Source organism: Danio rerio, chromosome 11, assembly GCF_049306965.1.
Source record: "Danio rerio strain Tuebingen ecotype United States chromosome 11, GRCz12tu, whole genome shotgun sequence".
Lineage (NCBI taxonomy): Eukaryota > Metazoa > Chordata > Actinopteri > Cypriniformes > Danionidae > Danio > Danio rerio.
In genome coordinates, this window is record NC_133186.1 from 43012501 (window position 1) to 43031774 (window position 19274).

At 36.3% G+C, this 19274-nt stretch overlaps 1 protein-coding gene across 2 annotated transcripts in view; it reads right to left on the bottom strand.

Moving 5' to 3' along the window:
* Positions 1-19274, bottom strand: part of trim62.1 (tripartite motif containing 62, tandem duplicate 1) — an 89830-nt gene that overhangs the window by 32817 nt on the left and 37739 nt on the right. For both annotated transcript variants that reach the window (XM_021479666.3, NM_001080674.1), the window contains 1 exon segment: positions 2355-2450. In XM_021479666.3, the coding sequence (XP_021335341.1) occupies positions 2355-2450 (96 nt within the window).

Genomic DNA, 19274 nt, shown 5'->3' on the forward strand with positions numbered 1-19274 from the left:
AGCTATGATGACTTTTACCTTGATATTTTAGTGTGGATGTATACCTGACCGGTGAGCCACCTGACAAAAAAGAGCCATTCTGAATCAAATCAGCAGGATGCCTGACCTTAACTACAGTTCTGCAGTTTCACTTTAACTTATGAACATTTCATTCATGCCCCCGTGACAAGCTGGGGTATTGAACGCAAATAAATATTAATGACTGGTGAGAGTGTTATGAAATTTAATAACGCACGCCAAATGAAAAGAAAAAAAAATCAGCATTTTGCTATATTCTGTGTGTGTGTGTTTATGTATGTGTGTGTGCAGTGCTTTACTGACAGCTGCGCAGCAACTAACATGACATCTGACATACAGACGCCACTGGCACAGGCCACTGATTGTAGTGACATTTCCGGTGGCATGTCCGGTTTTCACTGCCATGTGCCACTCGGTAGTGGCATGTGTAAGGAACTTTGTCATCAACGCCCACCGAAGCTTAATGACACTAATCAACACGCGCAAAATGATATTTAATCTTTATGCGACTTTTAACAGGATTTATTGCGTCGCAAGGTAGTTTATTTGCTGGACTACTCCATGATGTTTTAATTGCGAATCTATTTGCTTGCGCGCCAATTTCCTCTGCTTGTGCACAAAACTTCGCTCAATATACGCTGCTCTAGCGCAGATCTTCTTGTGCGCTTTAAAATATACACTGCTGAACTGCGATTTAGTGTTTATGTAACAAGTATGTCTCCAACATTTACTAGATTTGCTAGGAATATTTATGAATGTCTCCAATAGACCTACAGAGCGGCATTATTGCGTCCTAAAGTGAAGTGAAACGACTATACGTCGTGTTTGCTGGCCTCACGCACCTGTCAGTCAGTCCGTCAATCAGTCATCACGTAACCTTAAAGGGTTAAACAAATGACGCACAGCACTACTACAGTTACAGAAAAGTTTGAGCTGTTATAGTTCACTTACCCTTTAATAAGCTTTGGTGCGATTATAACCTGCTATTTAAAAAAAACAAAACATGACTGAATATTTTGAATCAAAAGCTGTGATGTAGCCCTGGGAACAATTTTGGCGTGGCGCCCCGCCATGGAAAAATGAATTTAGCGGAAACCATGCAGTTGAAGTCAGAATTATTAGACCCCTGAATTATTAGCTCCCTTGTAAATTTTTCCCCCAATTTCTGTTTAATAGAGAGAAGTTTTTTTCAACCCATTTCTAAACATAATAGTTTTAATAACTCATCTCTAATGACTGATTTATTTTATTTTTGTCATGATGACAGTAAATAATATCTTAAAGTTACATTTAAAGGCTTAACTAGGTTAATTAGGTTAACTAGGCAGGTTAGGGTAATTAGGCAAGTTATTGTGTAACGATGGTTTGTTTTGTAGACTATCAAAAAAATATATAGCTTAAAAGGGCTAATAATTTTGACCTTAAAATGGCTTTAAAAAAAATTAATAACTGCTTTGATTCTAGCCAAAATAAAACAAATCTGACTTTTTACAGAAGATAAAATATTATCAGACATACTGTAAAAATTTCTTTGCACTGTTAAACATTATTTAAAAAAAAAAATAAAATAATAATAATAATATATATATATATATATATATATATATATATATATATATATATATATATATATATATATATATATATATATATATAAAGAAAATCAAAGAGGGGAAAATAATTCTGACTTCAACTATATGTATATATATATATATATATATATATATATATATATATATATATATATATATATATATATATATATATATGAAAATGAAACTCATCGTTTATTCTTAATGAAACTTTTATGACTTTATTCTAGGGCTGCAAGTGTCAGCCTAAATCTGACATTGTTGCGACATTTTGTTTTTCTGCGATACTGTATATATTGTAACATGAATAGAATTTCACCAGATGAATTGAATATTTCTATTTGAATTTAAATAACTGATTAAATTAGATTGATTTACATGATTACATCTGCATAAAATATAATAAGCTACAAGTTTCTTGTGAAGTGACTGTTGTAGATGTGTACATTGTGATATCCATGCTGAAGCAATATATTGTGCGGTCCTAGTATCTTCTGCTGAACACAAAAAAAAAAAGATATTTTGAAAAATACTGTTCACCTATTGAAGATTTTTCATTTTTAGGTGAACTATCCCTTTAAGAACACATGCAAATGACAAACTTCTACTCCATTATGGTTACACTTTGCACTCTACAGGCTCCACATTTGCAGACCCACACATAGTGATGTCGGTGTTGAATTGAAATGCATTGTGCAGTCCTGAATAACAGGCAGGACAACACGATAAACTGCAGAAGTTTACCTTGGTTTCAGTAAGCTGCCTCTGCAGTAGTTGTAAAGCCTCCGTATGACCCTTCTCACTGTCCTGAAGAGTCGCCAGCTGCTCCTTCATCTCCCTCTGTAGGAAAACCACAGTGCGACACATCATGTCATTTATTGCCCATTAATCCGACAACCTCTGACCTGAAGTAATTAGTCTGAAGCGCTTCCAAAGCCTTCCTAAGAGAGACGCCACAAGCCTGATAGAAATAAATACCATACTACTGACTCTACACATGACTCTACAACGCATGATTGGCCAAAATAAAAACCACCTGGGGATGATACAGCAGGAAAGCGCTCTTATATTAAGCATTTCCTCAATTCATAGTGCATGCTCAATGGAAATGAGCACCATTGAGATCTTAACAATGAACATTTTTTCCAATTGGGTTTAACGCTGACCTTGTCCTTGGCCAAATTCGACATAGCTTCACAAGAGTTGATATCAGAGAAAAGCTTTTATGACTGAAATAGGCTATATTGCCATTCAGTCCTTTCACGCATGGATTTGATCCAGACTGGATGCTTGAAATTGTTAGAAAGGAACAGTGAAAGGTGGCTTTAGAGTTGCAGGGGGGGAAGAAGAGCAGAAATTAATAAATAAACAGCGAGTCTCCAGAGAGGTTTGTGTCAGGGAAAGTGGGTCTGTGCTGCAGTGGACGTGGCAGAATCAGGACGACGGGGCCACGTTTGCTCGCCTGGAGGCAGAATAAGCACAGGCAGAAGCCCCTTTACAATACTCATCTCTAAATTAGCAATTTATTAATATGGCTGACTGATTTAAGGGGAAGAATGGTGTTGCGATTTTCTAATACAAGCTGGCACCTATTTGCTGCTTCGCAATTTGCCTACTTATACTACACCCTAAAAGTATGTATTATTTCCTTGTATTTAAGTTGTAAATGTATTAATATGGCTGAATGATTTGAGGGAAAAAATTGTTTATATTTTCCAATAGAATGTACATTGTAAAAAATATCTGCTTATTAGGTTTCTGTATTTTTTACCACAAGTGTTTTCCATTTATTAATGGTTGTGAATTGCATTATGGGATCTCTGCTGTCAACTTTGATGTTGAACATTCAACTCTACAGTTTAACAAAGAAATTTTATTGACATTTTAGCAGCTAACTAAATAACACCCCAAATCAGAAAAAGTTGAGACATTATGGTAGGGGTGTAACGATACACTCAGCTCACGATACAATGTGTATCACGATATAATGTTCACGATTCGATACGTATCACGATATTTGGAATAAAAATTGAAAATTAAACTGAAATGCAAATTTTATTTAAAAAAATTTTAATTACCAAGTAAACTATTTTTTATGTATTTCTTTTGTTTCAACTTGTTAAACTGAACCTTCTTTAAGAGAATAAATTAAACAGGATTGTTTCTGGAAAATAAAACAATTTGAAAACTTCTTATAAAATAATATAGAATGATTCAATTCAATTGAATTTAACAGTAAGAGCTTAAGGCTTTGCTTGGTCACTTGCGTTTTTTGTGTGTGCAAAAAAAAAAAAAATCTACATTTCCAGGTAATCAGCAGTTCTATATAATAATCCTGGACTGATGTGTGTCTGTCTGAGAGGTTTTTATGGATGGCTGTCTTCATGTTGGGCATGATGAGTGACAGGGTGGCTGTCTTTTCATTACACAGGACAGTCGTGGCTCTTTTCAGCAGTTTAGGCAGGTTTACTATTTCTTTGGCGTTGCTGATGTCGGCACTATCAAGTATATCATGTTGACGTGCATTTTTGTGTACCTCTGTACTCAAAAGAGTTCATGCTCGTCGTAATCATAACTCTAAAATGCGACATGATTATTTAAATAATGTGCACGCTTTCGGTTTCATTTCCACTGCTGTTCATACTTCCCACGCGGCTCCTGAACGATAACTCTGTTCCACAAACTGAATGTTGTGTACTACTTTATTACCTGTTAGTCACAACCTGCAGATTCTGTTCACTGAAGCATAGTCCCTTTTTAGTAACAGCTCACGGTTGGCTCACGTCATGTGTGATTTTGCGGCCGCCAATACATCATTATATGAAGACAGAATGATATTTTAGGGTGAATTGTACCTTATAAATACAGTATGTGACTCTTTCAACACCATTAGAAGGTATCCATGTCGCTGTGCAAAGTATGTAAATCACTGTGAAGACTTTAAAACTTCAGCTATGTTTGACCCAGTATGCGTGTCAAAAAGCGGACGAGTCTAAAGCAATGACTGTACAACCGAAATGTTGCCAGACGTCTGATTTTGAGAGGATGGGCCATCATCTATTTCAACTCCACTCATCTTGGTCTGCTAACATTACTGCTGCTGCAATCTGAACTCACGTGCGACAGCAGGTGGAACGTAGCTCACGTGCAAACAGCTCAACTAATAAGAGAAAACAGACGTCATATCGTAATCAAATCGTCATAACGCCACGATGCATATGGTGACATTTTTGCATCGCAATAAATCGTACAACGATAAATCGTTACACCCCTACATTATGGAAGACACAAATAAAAAAACAGTAGTGATTTCCAAATTGACTTAGAGTTGTATTTCATTGCAGACAATATGATCATAAAATATTTTATGTTTTGTTTGGTTAACTTCATTTCATTTGTAAATATACATTCTCTCCTGTCATTCATTCCTGTCACTGAAACATTTTAGCTGCTTGATCAAAACTAATAATTACATTAGGTGGCGCAGTGGGTAGCATGATCGCCTCACAGCAAGAAGGTCACTGGTTTGAGCCTCGGCTGGGTCAGTTGGCATTTCTGTGTGGAGTTTGCATGTTTGTGTGGGTTTCCTCCGGGTGCTCCGGTTTCTCCCACCAGCCCAGAAACATGTGGTATAGGTGAATTGGTAAACTAAATTGTCCATAGTGTATGTGGGTGAATGAGAGTGTATGGATGTTTCCCAGTGATGGGTTGCAGCTGGAAGGGCATCCGCTGTGTAAAACATATGCTGGATAAGTTGGCGGTTCATTCTGCTGTGCAGACCCCTGAATAATAAAGGGACTAAGTCGAAAAGAAAATGAATAATTACATTAGACATAATGAATTGACTCAAGAACTTTAACTGTACATCTGATCTGTATAAACGTCAAAGAAGAGGAACTTGGTACAATAACAGCACACCATTTATTATTATATTTTAGATTAGTACAATGGCTGAAGCACAAATGGTGACAGAAAAGCTGTTGCATGATGAATAACCAACCTCTAAATGCCAAAAGTGTAATCAATAGCTGATGTTACTGTTCCAGATGGAAATGAACACCAATGAAACCAGGTCACATATTTTATAAACAAGACCATCCTGAAAAACATATCCATCCCACATTCCGGCTTCACGTTGTAGTGATACACTGAGAGTGAGCTAGATGGAAAAAAATGCTGTTGAAACACCCATTATTAAATCTGTGCATATTAATAACCCATTGCACTAAAATTACAAAGTACTTTCTTAATAAAAGCACATTACTTCGGGGAAATGCAGTCTACAAGAATCAAATTGCCCTTCCCAGCATCCAAACATCGCCTGGTTTCGCTGTGCATACCTGACAGATGAGAGCAGTCTCTGATGAATCAAGCAAAAGCAACATAACCAGCCGGTGCACTTCGAAAATGAAATGCAAATGGTGACTGGATCATTATACACCATCACTTTTGGTATGTGCCATTTACCTCCACCTTTAAAAGGTATATGCAGAGAACTAACAACTTCTTGAAACAGAGATTTGTCCAGCGCTGAGAGATGAATCATTTTTGGCAGTGAATGGAGCTTGCATGGTTAAGATGTGGAAACAAAGGAGGCAGTGTGCTGCTTTGAGCTGCGTGGAGAGTATATGGAGCACTGGAGGTCAGAGGCAGCCCACGTTTATATCAATCTGAGCGGGCGAGAGGAAGTTTGACATGACATTTCCCCAGGATCCCACATGGCAGGGGGAAGAAGGTCACTGGAAGTCAACTGCAAGACTGAAACTTATTTTACCCTAGCTTTACTCTGTGCTTAAGCAACATATTCTAAAGAAAATGGGAGCAGTTAATGTAATGTTTATTTAACGTTATGCGGTCCCACTTTATATTAAGTGGCCTTAACTAATATGTACTTACACAGGAATTAAAAGCTTGTTACAAAGTACCTATTGTGTAAATACATGTATTCATTGTGTACTTATGCTTGATTAAAGACCTGTATGTAATTACATCTGTAATTAACTTCTGTAATTACGTTTGTAAATACACTGCTGACCATTCCCTACACCACAGGTGTCAAACTCAGTTCCAAAAGGGCCGCAGCTCTGCAGTTTAGTTCCAACCCTAATTAAACACACCTGATCAAACTAATTGAGTCCGACACCCCTGCTCACCTTAACCCACCCTTAAACCTACCCATACCACCAAACCTGTCCATAAAGTACATTGTATTTATTTTTTGATGCAAGTACATAGTAGTTAAGGACAATTAATATAAAGTGGGACCCTTTATGCTGGCATGCAATTTATTAAGACAAGCAATTATTTTTTACCTGTCTAGAAAAAAACTCCTAAATTTAAGAACTTCTAGATATTTGGTCTAGAAACAAGACAAAAAAAAATCCAATTAAGAAAAGCATTTCAGTTAATCTATGAAATGATAAATTATAATGCACATACAATTGCATTAAAATGACATACAGTAAAATAAAAACAGAAATAATAACCATCATACTTTTTGAACACTTGATCATAAGAACTGAAACAAAGGTCATTGAGGTTTTCACTGGTCCACATCCACTTTCATTGCGTCATTTTTTCAGGTGTTGTTTCTTTAAGAACTCCTCTTCCTACAAATAAGATAATATCGTCTAGACAGCCTACGCAACCCTGCAAAAGCTCACCACAAATCTAATTGCAAAGCTTCTGGTTTTCATCGCTTCGTCATATCTGACTGGTGGGTCTGGCTTAAGTTCTTTGAGTAGTGTGCACTTCAACAGAAATCAAGTCTTTTTGCCAACATCTAAATACCCAACATCTATCTTGAAAAGTTGACCTGCTGAAACTTCCATACAGTCATTTTGATTTTAAACTGTGTTTTTCCATCAGGAACCCTACTGTTGAGCTCTATTCAGCTGTACTTTGCGTTCTATAATTGTCCTCATGGGTTCATTAAACAACCACCTGCCTAGAAGCTAAAGATACATTTCAAACTGCTGCCACTGATGAGAGAGAAGATAATCAAGAGTGCATAAATAATGAAACGCGCCAGGCGTGCTCAAGACACTACGAGCACCCATTCAAAGATCACACGCATCCAAAGTCAAGCAATTTTGATGTCATCACTGATACGTTTTATCCGAAGATGCAAATCAGACTTGAGCGCAAAACTGGATTATTGAATAAAAAATTTGTGAATAGGTGACATGGTGGCTCAGTGGTTAGCACTGTCGACTCCCAGCAAGAAGGTGGCTAGTTCGATTCCCGGCTGGGCCAGTTGGCATTTCTTTGTGGAGTTTGCATGTTCTCTTGGCGTGGGTTTCCTAAGCTTAACTGGCCATAGTGTATGAGAGTGAATGTGGAGTGTTTGGGTGGTCCCCAGTACTGGGTAGCAGCAGGTAGGGCATCCGCTGCGTAAAACATATTCTGGATAAGTTGGCAGTTCATTCCGCTGTGGTGACCCCAGATAAATAAAAGGACTAAGTCGAAGGAAAATGAATGAATGAATGAAGTTTGAGAATGAAGCATCGTTTTCATCCAATAAGGTAAAGAGAACAAAAAAGTGACTTGAACAATATTGTGACAAATATTTAAAAAAATGGAGATTGCGGTGGTAGAAGAAGCCACTGTCAGTTTCTTCTGTAATAAACGAGCTGCATTTCAGAAGATGAAGCTGAAAAGCAATGAATGCTGACTTTTGGAGGTGCAAGATGCTCTTTGGAAGCACAAATGTTCAGGACAGTTCTGGAGATAATAATAAAGTAAAGATGATGATAATAATAATAATAATAATAATAATAATAATAATAATAATACTGAACTACTGTGATGACAACCTTTTGCTGAGGGATTTTAGAATGAGCAAAACAAAGTTCATAGTTTTACGATGTGGTTGGACAACTGGTTTCTTCAATTACTGGCATCCCACTGTGCCCATTTTTTGCATTCAAACGATCTGTTAATTATGCTAATTTTTTGATGAATATGCAGGAATTTATTCTGTAAATGAGTTTCCCCCATAGTGAATGTGCATTTGTTCTTATCGAATACAATGTTTCTCAAATTTCCGTTATTACAGTGTTCCCCAACCCTCGGGCTGCAGACCGGTACCAGTCCCTGGATTAATTTGTACCAGGCGGCACAAGAATTATTTCAGTTTTATTTATTATCGGAGTCTGAACAATCTTTTATTTTTAAAAATGGCCGCATTCTCTCAATTACATTTCAGTCACTTTAGTGGCAAAATTTAACCAACATGCAGTAAAATTAGTAAAAAAAAAAAGACGTCTTTGAAAAGTTTCATGCAAAGGTAAAAAGGCCCAACGAAGGACTTCCGAACTGCCAAGGAATGGATGTCAAGATGTCAACAAATCAGGTGAATCCAGCATGTCTGTGCAAGAAAATCAACTGCTGGAGATCGCAAATAATGTCAGCCTTGTCGCATATCCCGTCTTTTCCGCGAGCAAGTTTGTTATTTTCATATTAGCGGTGCAACAAGATCATGCCTTTCAGGCGACCCCAGATGAACTGAACTTCAGAATGCCACCTTGCACCTCGAGTCGCATGACGAAAACTGAGCAATCAGCTTCAAATTTTCTATTGAAACTTATTACAGTAAAAACAAAACAATCTAATTTATAGCAGAAGTACACTAGTTTTTGCCTTGATTTGCTCGCCGATGTCTACTGCATTGTCTTCTGTCCGTCGAGTGACAATATTTACATTTTTAAAAATCGAATTGATCTACAACATTAATTAAAACATTCATTTGTGTTTCCTTTTTTGTAGCTGAGCAATAAAATACAAAAAAGGTTACGCCAAATTAGAAACAACAATCTCTGTGTTAAAGGTATTTGCCTATAACCATCTCCATCATTCTCACTCTCCCCTCAGATGGGATGGCAGGCCAAATCAAAGGTTATAATGGGCCAACTTTGGGCATCTCTGCCGTGGACTAATTATTTCAGACAAACACTGCACTTCCATGAATTAAAGTTGTATCAGAAATGCAGTACTGTTTTGTCAGCTTGTCATTCTCTGAGAAAACGATTGATGGTCGCCTAGCAATCTACGTACACCCAACCCCACTCCCAGGCCATGGTAAAATGGTCAAGCATTGACCGGTCTGCGGTGATAAATAAGTTGGGGACCGTTGCGTTATTATATATATTCCAACATGTGCATACAAACACCTGGATTAAAACATAGCTATTGATGAACCTGGAGTCCAAATCAAAAGTAAAACCTGTACAAAATCAGTAGATGGTCAACATCTTTTCCATCCTTAAAAAACATCTCGGACACTCAAATGACTCCAAAATGACTCTACTGCTCGCTCATAAAGAGCAATTTGTAGCCATGAGGTGATAGTTTGCCAAAATCATTCCACCGACACAGTTCTCATCAGCCTGAAGGGAACACAATCAAGGACACTTGGCATAACCTTGTATGCGCTGGTGTCATAATTCTGCAAGGCAGCGGGATCTGAAGTAATAAACAGTCTGGGCGCGCAAGGCCGGTTCTGTCGTCCCTCTTTATGACTTGTGTGTAAATCACATCTGAAGAGGACAGCAAATGTGTCATCTGCACTCCGTCCTTAACAGCGTCCAATCAAAGCAACCCGACCACATATAACCAATATGAATCATATTGGTAGGGGCCACATGTGAGTCATTTGGCCGTCTCTGTGAATCACTTGTCAGGACACAACATGTCTGTTTGCTAGACATCAATGCATGAATTTACAAAGAGAGGAAGAAAAGAAACTTCAATCTTCCCAAGTAGTTAATTAAAATACATTTAGTCTATCCACATTAAGTCTTTTAATGCTAAGAAGGGTTTTTTTGCACAACAGATGTGGGTGTTGGGAGTTTCCCTAGATTACACAGTAATGTAACAACTAAATGTAATGCATGCGGTGTGATTTCTCCCCTGGTTGGCAAGATGAGTGTCACACAAAACAGTAAATGACTGAGTGCTTCTTAACAGATAATGTAATTAATTAAAAACTAGAGGGGATGTTTAACTGAAGTCATTTGGGTTTTATTTTATTAAGTTCAAATGAAAGCTATATTTAAACACTGCATGCAAATTTGCGAACGGCTATGTGTTGAATGTCACTGTTTCAATGTCTGTCGTAGTCATTTAATAAAATCAACACAGACGTTTCACAACAAAATCAGTCCCAAATGGTGTTGTGTAACGTACTTAAAAAATATATTACATCATTAAAATAGCATTTAAATTACTTTAAAAAATAATTAATTACATCAATAAAATAGTATTTAAATTGTTTTTTAAAGTAAGTAATTACATCATTAAAATAGTATTTAAATTACTTTAAAAATAATTAATTACATCATTAAAATAGTATTTAAGTTACTTTAAAAAATAATTAATTACATCAATAAAATAGCATTTAAATTACTTTAAAAAATAATTAATTACATCATTAAAATAGTATTTAAATTACTTTTAAAATAATTAATTACATCATTAGTGTTTAAATTACTTTAAAATAATTACATAATTAAAATAGTATTTAAATTACTTAAAAATAATGAATTAAATCATTAAAATAGTATTTAATTACTTTAAAATAATTAATAAAATCATTAAAATTGTATTTAAATTACTTAAAAATTATTAAATAAATCATTAAAATAGTTTTTAAATTACTTTAAAAAATAATTAATTAAATCATTAAAATAGTATTTAAATTACTTGAAAATTATTAATTACATCGTTAAAATAGTATTTAAATTACTTTAAAAAATAATTAAATTACTCGATAAGTAATTTATTTACTTGACTCAATACTTGGCTACATGCATCAAAACACAAAATGTTTCAAAGTAAAGATCATGCATACCATATAATGTCTAACTTGCTTCATAGTTTCTTCTCCAGGTGCAACATAACATTCTTTTAGTTGGAAAATTTTATTATGTAAAATATCTGAATTTTTTCTATGAATAAGAATTATACAGCTTGTCTAAAAAGCTTCGAGGATTCTGACTCTGTAAATGAATCTGTTGTTTGTAAAACTGCTGTTTCATACAGTACAATTTTGCAAACTTTTACTATGCAATCACTGTGTGATTCAGCTTCTCCTGCCCTCTATGCTGTCCATTACTGCGGTAATGGTGACATCTCAGGGAAGATCATTCCTGCTGTGCTCACCTGGGGAATAAAACCTTCAGCCTGATATAATAAGTACCCTTGTGTATTATTCATTAAACACAACCCGAATGAGGAGGAGGGAAAAAAAAACACCTAAATCAGGCCGCAGAGTCAGGCCAGAGATCTCACAGATCTTCATCCTTCTCTCTACATATGAAAATGTGCACCAACTGAGCCACGAATGCTTATGGCTGCTTTTCTCCCGGTCTCAGCAGAGAATACAGCCTGTGTGACGGGAGGGAGGGCCTGCACCCTGCAGTCTAAGCACGTCATCTTTGCCACAGCACACTGACACAGCTTGCAGCACTATGATAATGCAGCCGAGATGCAGACAATTTACAGTGCATGCCATGGAATCGTAACTTTGATACAGAAAATTGGCGGAGAATTCAGATCTGGACTGAAACGAATGCATCTGTGGGATTAGCATACATTCAACTGGTTCCTCAAAACATCACTACCAAGTAGGGATTCAGGATAGTGCTAAAATATGTGATGTTGTTATTGCGATATTGTGAGAATTGTGATAATAATATTTCTTACGATTTACAATTTCCATAGGAAATTGTTATTTTTATTAGCTGACTTTAAATTGTTTATTTATTCAATGGTATAAAAATAAAGAATGTAGATAAAGGACAATGTATAAAATAAATTAATTAATCGCACATCTCTACTAGGGCAGCACAATATATCATTTCAGCATTGACATCGCAGAATAATTATTCGCAATAGTCACATCGCAAGTATATGCAATGTTGAGTCCGGATTGTGATTGACCATTTTGAAAGTGTTTTTCGAGGACTGTGACTGTGTGAGGGTTTTAAAGCATTCAGGTATAAGAAAATGTAGCGTTTGTAACTTTGACTAATTAATAATGATTAATTTTATTGAATTGGTTATAAAACAAAGACTATGAGGTATTATTTTACATTTGATTATTCAATTAGTACATACCTGAATACAGATGACGACGACTCTAAAAACAATAAACATTTAATTGGTTTCTTTTTCTTTATTGAATTTCTCTATGTTTGTAGATTATTTCTTATATTTTCTGCATATGCACTCCCTTACAGTCACCCCAATCAATGTAAAATCATAAATTATTTCCAAATAGTTATTCAGCAAATTTGGTGAAATTGCATTCCTATCGCAATATATAATCACAGAATAAAACATATCGCAATGTTAAAGTTTTCCAATATCACAGTATGTCTGATAATATTTTCACAGTATGTCTGATAATATTTTTTCTTTTGGAGAAAGTCTTATTTGTTTTATTTCAGCTGCAATAAAAGCAGTTTTTAATAATAAAAAATTATAATAATAATTTTAAGGTCAATATTATTAGCCCCCTTAAGCAATATTTTTATTGATTGTCTACAAAACAAACCATCATTGTACAATGACTTGCCTAACAACCCTAACTTGCCTAATTAGATAAGTGTCTAAATGTCACTTTAAGCTGAATACTAGGATCTTGAAAAAATCTAGTCAAATATTACAGGTATGTGCTGTCATCGTGAAAAAGATCAAATTAATCAGTTATTAGAAATGAGTTATTAAAACTATTATATTTAGAAATGTGTTGAAAAAATCTTATTTGTGTTAAACATAAATTAGAGGAAGAAATATACAGGAGGGCTAATAATTCAGACTTTAACTGTATATTGCATATACTCTTATCAGACCCCTAGATTTTCGCGATTCCGCAATTGCTGAATACAACGCAAAATCAACAAAAAGTGGCACATTTTTGCGATTCTGCAAAATTCTTAAATGCAAAATAATCGCAAAATGCGTAAATAATCTCATAAAACATCAAATCAAAATATATTTATTTCAGTTTGCAATTTATTGTTTTACGTGACTTATAGACGTTGCATACGCAGCACACGTGATGTATTTGAGTGTCTCTCGAAAAGTTACGTCTCACCTGCGCCCTCACAATCAATACATTACATTAAAGTGGGGGGACGGGGGAGTTTTTAGCTTGTGCAAGACGCAGAAGAAGCGCGAGTGATTTACATGTAGTCATGGCAAAGATGAGATATACAGTACCATCTTGTGGCACGAATTGGGCATTTGGGCAAAAAGGGTGACGGCCGCTAGATGTGACCGAATTAAAGAAAAATAATAATAATAATAAAATAATTCCTGACATTTATATAGCGCTTTTCTGGACACTCAAAGTGCTTTTACACTATGAGGGGGAATCTCCTCATTCACCACCAGTGTGCAGCATCCACCTGGATGACACAACGGCAGCCATTTTGCGTCAGACCGCACACCACACACCAGCTGATTGGTGGAGAGGAGACTGAGTGATGATATGCCAATTATGATATGGGGAGGGTTATGAGGCCATGATGGACAGAGGCCAGTGGGCAGATTTGGCCAGGATGCCGGGGTTAAACCCCTACTCTTTTTCGAAGGACATCCTGGGATTTTTAATGACCACAGAGAGTCGGGACCTCGGTTTAATGTCTCATCCGAAAGACGGCGCTCACTGTGCAGTATAGAGTCCCTGTCACTATACTGGGGCATTAGGACCCACACAGACCACAGGTTGACGCCCCTTGCTGGCCTCACTGACACCACTTCTGGCAGCAACCTAGCTTTCCCATGTGGTCTCCCATCCAGGTACTGACCGGACGCAGCCCTGCCTAGCTTCAGTGGGCGACCATATTGCTTTATTACTTCTTTTTTTTACTTCTGCTTTACATGTCTGGTATTATGAGCGTTAAATCAATAAATGATTTTGTTTACTCTTTCCCCACACTTAACAAGAGAAAACGCTTGCCTGCCATTGAAGATTTTTACGGTAATCCGTGTTTTAGGTGTGTTAGGGGAAGCCCTAATGCATGTCTTAAGTATGACACATGCTCCGGGGAGTGAAATCTGAAAGTAAGATTGTGGATAAAAATAAGAGTAAGACAACCTTTCTCTGGCTTAATCCCTACCATTTTAGATCTTGTCTTGACAAGAGACAAAAATAAAGATGTAAATAAATAAATAAATTTTTTTACGTTTTTTATATATATATATATATATATATATATATATATATATATATATATATATATATATAATTTTTTTTTTTTTTTTTTTTTTTTAATCGCAAAATTGTCTGCAAATTTCTGGGATTTTTTAATCGCAAAAAAAAAAACATTCACAAAAAAATCGTGAAAAACTAGGGGGTCTGTGTAATAGCAATAATGGTAATGTAAAATACTGTGCAGCCCTATTGCCAAGCACAGGATGTGTGACTGTGGTTGCACCTGGTGCAGCTATGAAAAGACTGGCCTCAAACACTCTTTTTTGTTGTATATTTGTACAGGCCTGTCATTTGCAGAAAAGCATCAACAAATAAACTAAAGCACAAAGGCTGGCTTTCTTTGTAAGCAAGCAGCAATTGCGCGAACTGTTGACAGGACGGTTGGTGTTTATCAATGTCACGACTGTCAGCTCAGAAGGTTTGTGCAACATGTTCGATTCCGATTACAAACTCACAACTGACAAATCTGACCTTTCTTCCATCTGATCCAGCCCTCCCACTCAGTCCAGTGCACAGAGGATGATGAATGCCTGGCAGTCTCGAAAACTGATGGATGCCGAAAGTACAGTGGCCACCCCCAAAAGTTTACAGTACAGAGTTGTTCACGTCTGTCCCATAATCCCGTCCTGACTCTGATAATAAATCAATAAATGTGTTGAACTAGGATTAAAACCATATTACCTGGTTTTATTACCTGCCTGTTATTAAGATATTGGCTGTTTATTGGTAATTATACAGTACATATTCTGCATGATCTTACTTTAAATCCCAATACCCAACCCCAACTACTAGCTTAATAACTATTGATAAGCAGCAAAATTATGAGTTTATTGAACCAAAAGTCATAGTTAATGGGTTGTTAATAGTGAGAATTGTACCCTAAAATAAAGTGTGGTCGGTATGGCACACAAATCTTTTTTTTTAATTTCACTCTACTAGATTTGCAGTGTAATAACTGTGGAAATGCATCACAGTATGTAAATATGGTCCATATTCTTATAGTCTTTTAATAATGCATCTGAGGAATTAAGGATTCTGCCTCACTACTGGGATACTTCTGGAAGCAAGGACTGTGCAATGTATAATTATTGAAACATCGCAAATGTGAATATTGTGATATTTATGCACATTGGCCACTTTATTAGGTACACTGTCCAACTGCTTGTTAAAGCAAATTTCTAATCAGCCAATCACATGGCTGTAACTCAATGCATTGAGGCATGTAGACATGGTCAAGATGATCTGCTGCAGTTCAAACTGAGCATCAGAATGGGGAAGAAAGGAGATTTAGGTGACTTTGAATGTGGCATGGTTGTTGGTGCCAGACGGGCTGGTCTGAGTATTTCAGAAAGTGCTGATCTACTGGAATTTTCACACACAACCATCGCTAGGGTTTACAGAGAATGGTCTGAAAAAGAGAAAATATCCAGAGAGCGGCAGTTCTGTAGGCACAAATGCCTTGGTGATGCCAGAGGTCAAGAGGAGAATGGCCTGAAGTGATGTTTTTTTTTCCCCTAATATAATATGAAGCATATGTTGGTTATAACACTTTTAAAAATATTGTAAGTCTCAAACTGAATATTGCAATATTTAGTCATGTTTCATTTTTCTTCAATATAGCACAGAATTACATGCCACATTTTTCTCATAGTTTCGAAGGTACTGCAGACTTGAAAATCACAAGAGGTCAGTAACAATCAAAGAAATCCATACATGCAAAGAAAACAAAACTAAATAGTTTAGAAATCAAGTTACGTGATAACAAATAATGAAACGACAGTATTGAACACATAAAGGAAGGGAGGTGTAGAAAAGCATGGAAAGTCCAGTTAGGAGCTGAAATCTCTTAGTCGTTCTTTAGCATTGTTATGGAAAAACAATCTGAATTTTAACTGTGTTCATTTAAATTATTAACAATTTTAATATAAAAACTGAAATATTAATTCAGTTTATATTACATTACAATTGTTTTGAATTTGAATTTCTTTAGTTGAACTTGTAATCGCATATAAAAATTGCAAAATTTAGCATGCTACCATATATCGTGTTTTTCTTCAATAACGCACAGCCTTACGCCATACTAAAATTTAGCAAATATTATGCAAAATCATAAAATCAAGTTAACGCTGGCAGCACAGAGGGATCTGGGTCTGCACGTTTACAAGATTACTTCTCAACTGCACTGACTCTCTAAAATAAACGTGCAATAGTTCAAACAAATCAGTTGAACTGGGAAGAAAACATAACCATAAAAAAAGTCAGGTAATGCAATCAGCACGCTGTCACTGTCAACTTGTTGCAGGCTGCCTCACAGAAACTGTGCTCTTATACATTTTCTTGGCGGCTAAATGGCCATTTTTTTTAGAAAACATATTTCTAAAGGTGCTGTGATGTGAAATTTCCACCAATGGTCAGTAACGACCAAAATAATCAATACATGCAAAGAAAACAAAACTAAATAGTTTAGAAATCAAGTTATGTGTTGTAAAATGAAATGAAAGTGTCAACCACATGAAGAAAGGGAGGTGTAGAAAAGCATAGAAAGCCCAGTGAGTAGCTGAAATCTCTCAGTAGTTCTTTAGCAGCTCTGCACCACATCAGTGTAAATGAACATGAGCTACCTCAGCACAACATCTATGGTGCTTAAAATATGGAGAAACAATCAGCATTTGAATTGTGTTGATTTAAATTTTTAACAATTGCAATTTAATAAAACTGAATATTATTTGCCATTAAAAATAGTTTTGAATTACTTAATTTGAATTTTGTATTTGCATAAAATTCACACATTTTTTTCAATCTCCCACAGCCTTACGTCATATTCTGAAATTTTACTAAAAATTATGCAAAATTATAAAATCAAGCTGAAAGCTGGCAGCACAGAGAGATCTGGGCCTGCACATTTACAAGATTACTTCTCAATTGCACTGACTCTCTAAAATAAACGTGCAATAATTCAAATAAATCAGTTGAACTGGGAAGAAAACATAACCATAAAGAAAGTCAGGCAATGCAATCAGTATGCTGTCACTGTCAACCCGTTGCAGGCTGCCTCATGGAAACTGTGCTCTTATAAATTTCCCTGGCGGCCAAATGAGTGACTCAGAGTAAACCGTAGGCTTAAAAAAAAAAAAAAAAAAAAAAACAAGACGTTTTCCTGTATTTTCCTGTCATAATAGTTGAGAATGAACAGTGTTGAGGCAACCGGCTAAAAATCTTCAGCAAAATATGATGCAAGGTAAATGCAAATGAGGGAAGTGGGTTGTATCTAGCAGATTTTCCTCTAGAGGTTAGAATGTAGGACGAGTCATGTAAATGATGAATGCAACCCCCCCCCCCCCCCCCACCCTTCTCTACTGGGATATAGAGTTTAAAGAGGGTGCATGCAAACTCTCCCAGCGAGCTACAATAAACTCCAGCGCTCCATCTGGACCATGACAAAGTGGATATGGAATAGCGTTCGAGTATCAAGAATGGTGGCTCCTCAGAGATTTACCCTTGGAGGATTGAGACCTGGATTTAAGACTTGACATTACACCACAGCATGATTGCAAAACATTTGCACCCAAGCAGAAATCTACAGTCTACTCTAGAATCGATGGCCACTTCAAAAAGTTTGAGTCGATTATGTTTTTCTGCTTAAAGGCAGATTTTTTTTTAAATTGCACTGCTGTATAAATGACAGAATGGTTTATGACTTCTGCGGGCCAGGTTTGTGTATAGATTCAACTTCATTTAGTTTTGTATAAGCTTGCTATATTTGTAGATGCCTGGTGCATATACATATATAAATCCATTTAATAAATCAACTAAAAGAAATAAATATCGAATGAAATGTTACTTTTATATAAAACATATACTTACGTAAATAGTAGGGGTGTCATGATTTCGATTTTAAATTGAAATCGATCGAAATTTATGCTCAATTTCGATTATTGAATCAAAAAATAGAATTGTCTATGCTGCCACGTCCCCATGTCACGTCAGCTTGGCTTGCCAAGCGGGAAAAAAACAGGCTTGTGGAAGTGCTTGTTAATCTGCAGAAGCAGGAGACCCGTCGACAGAACTTAAACCCTCTCCTCTTTCAATGAAGTCGCCGGTGTGGAAGCATTTTGTATTTCCATTGAGTTATGTTGACAACATTCGTGTTGTCGACAAAAAAAAAACACAGTTTTGCAAGCTCTGCTATGTACGTATTACGTACGGTTCGTCCGATAGACAACACCGGCATCGTGATCCTCCGCCCGCCCCCGTTGCAAATCCGCTCGCGAAAAGTACACACTCAGGCCCTGTTTACACTGTCTCTGTTTTTAAATGGCATTTTAGAACGACAACGATTTGATATCCACAGTGGCGTGTAGCATTTCTGAGCAGCCTTCCTTCCTCTCTACCTCTGAAAATGCACATCACGTGACCACACAGACACAGACGCACTCACAGCC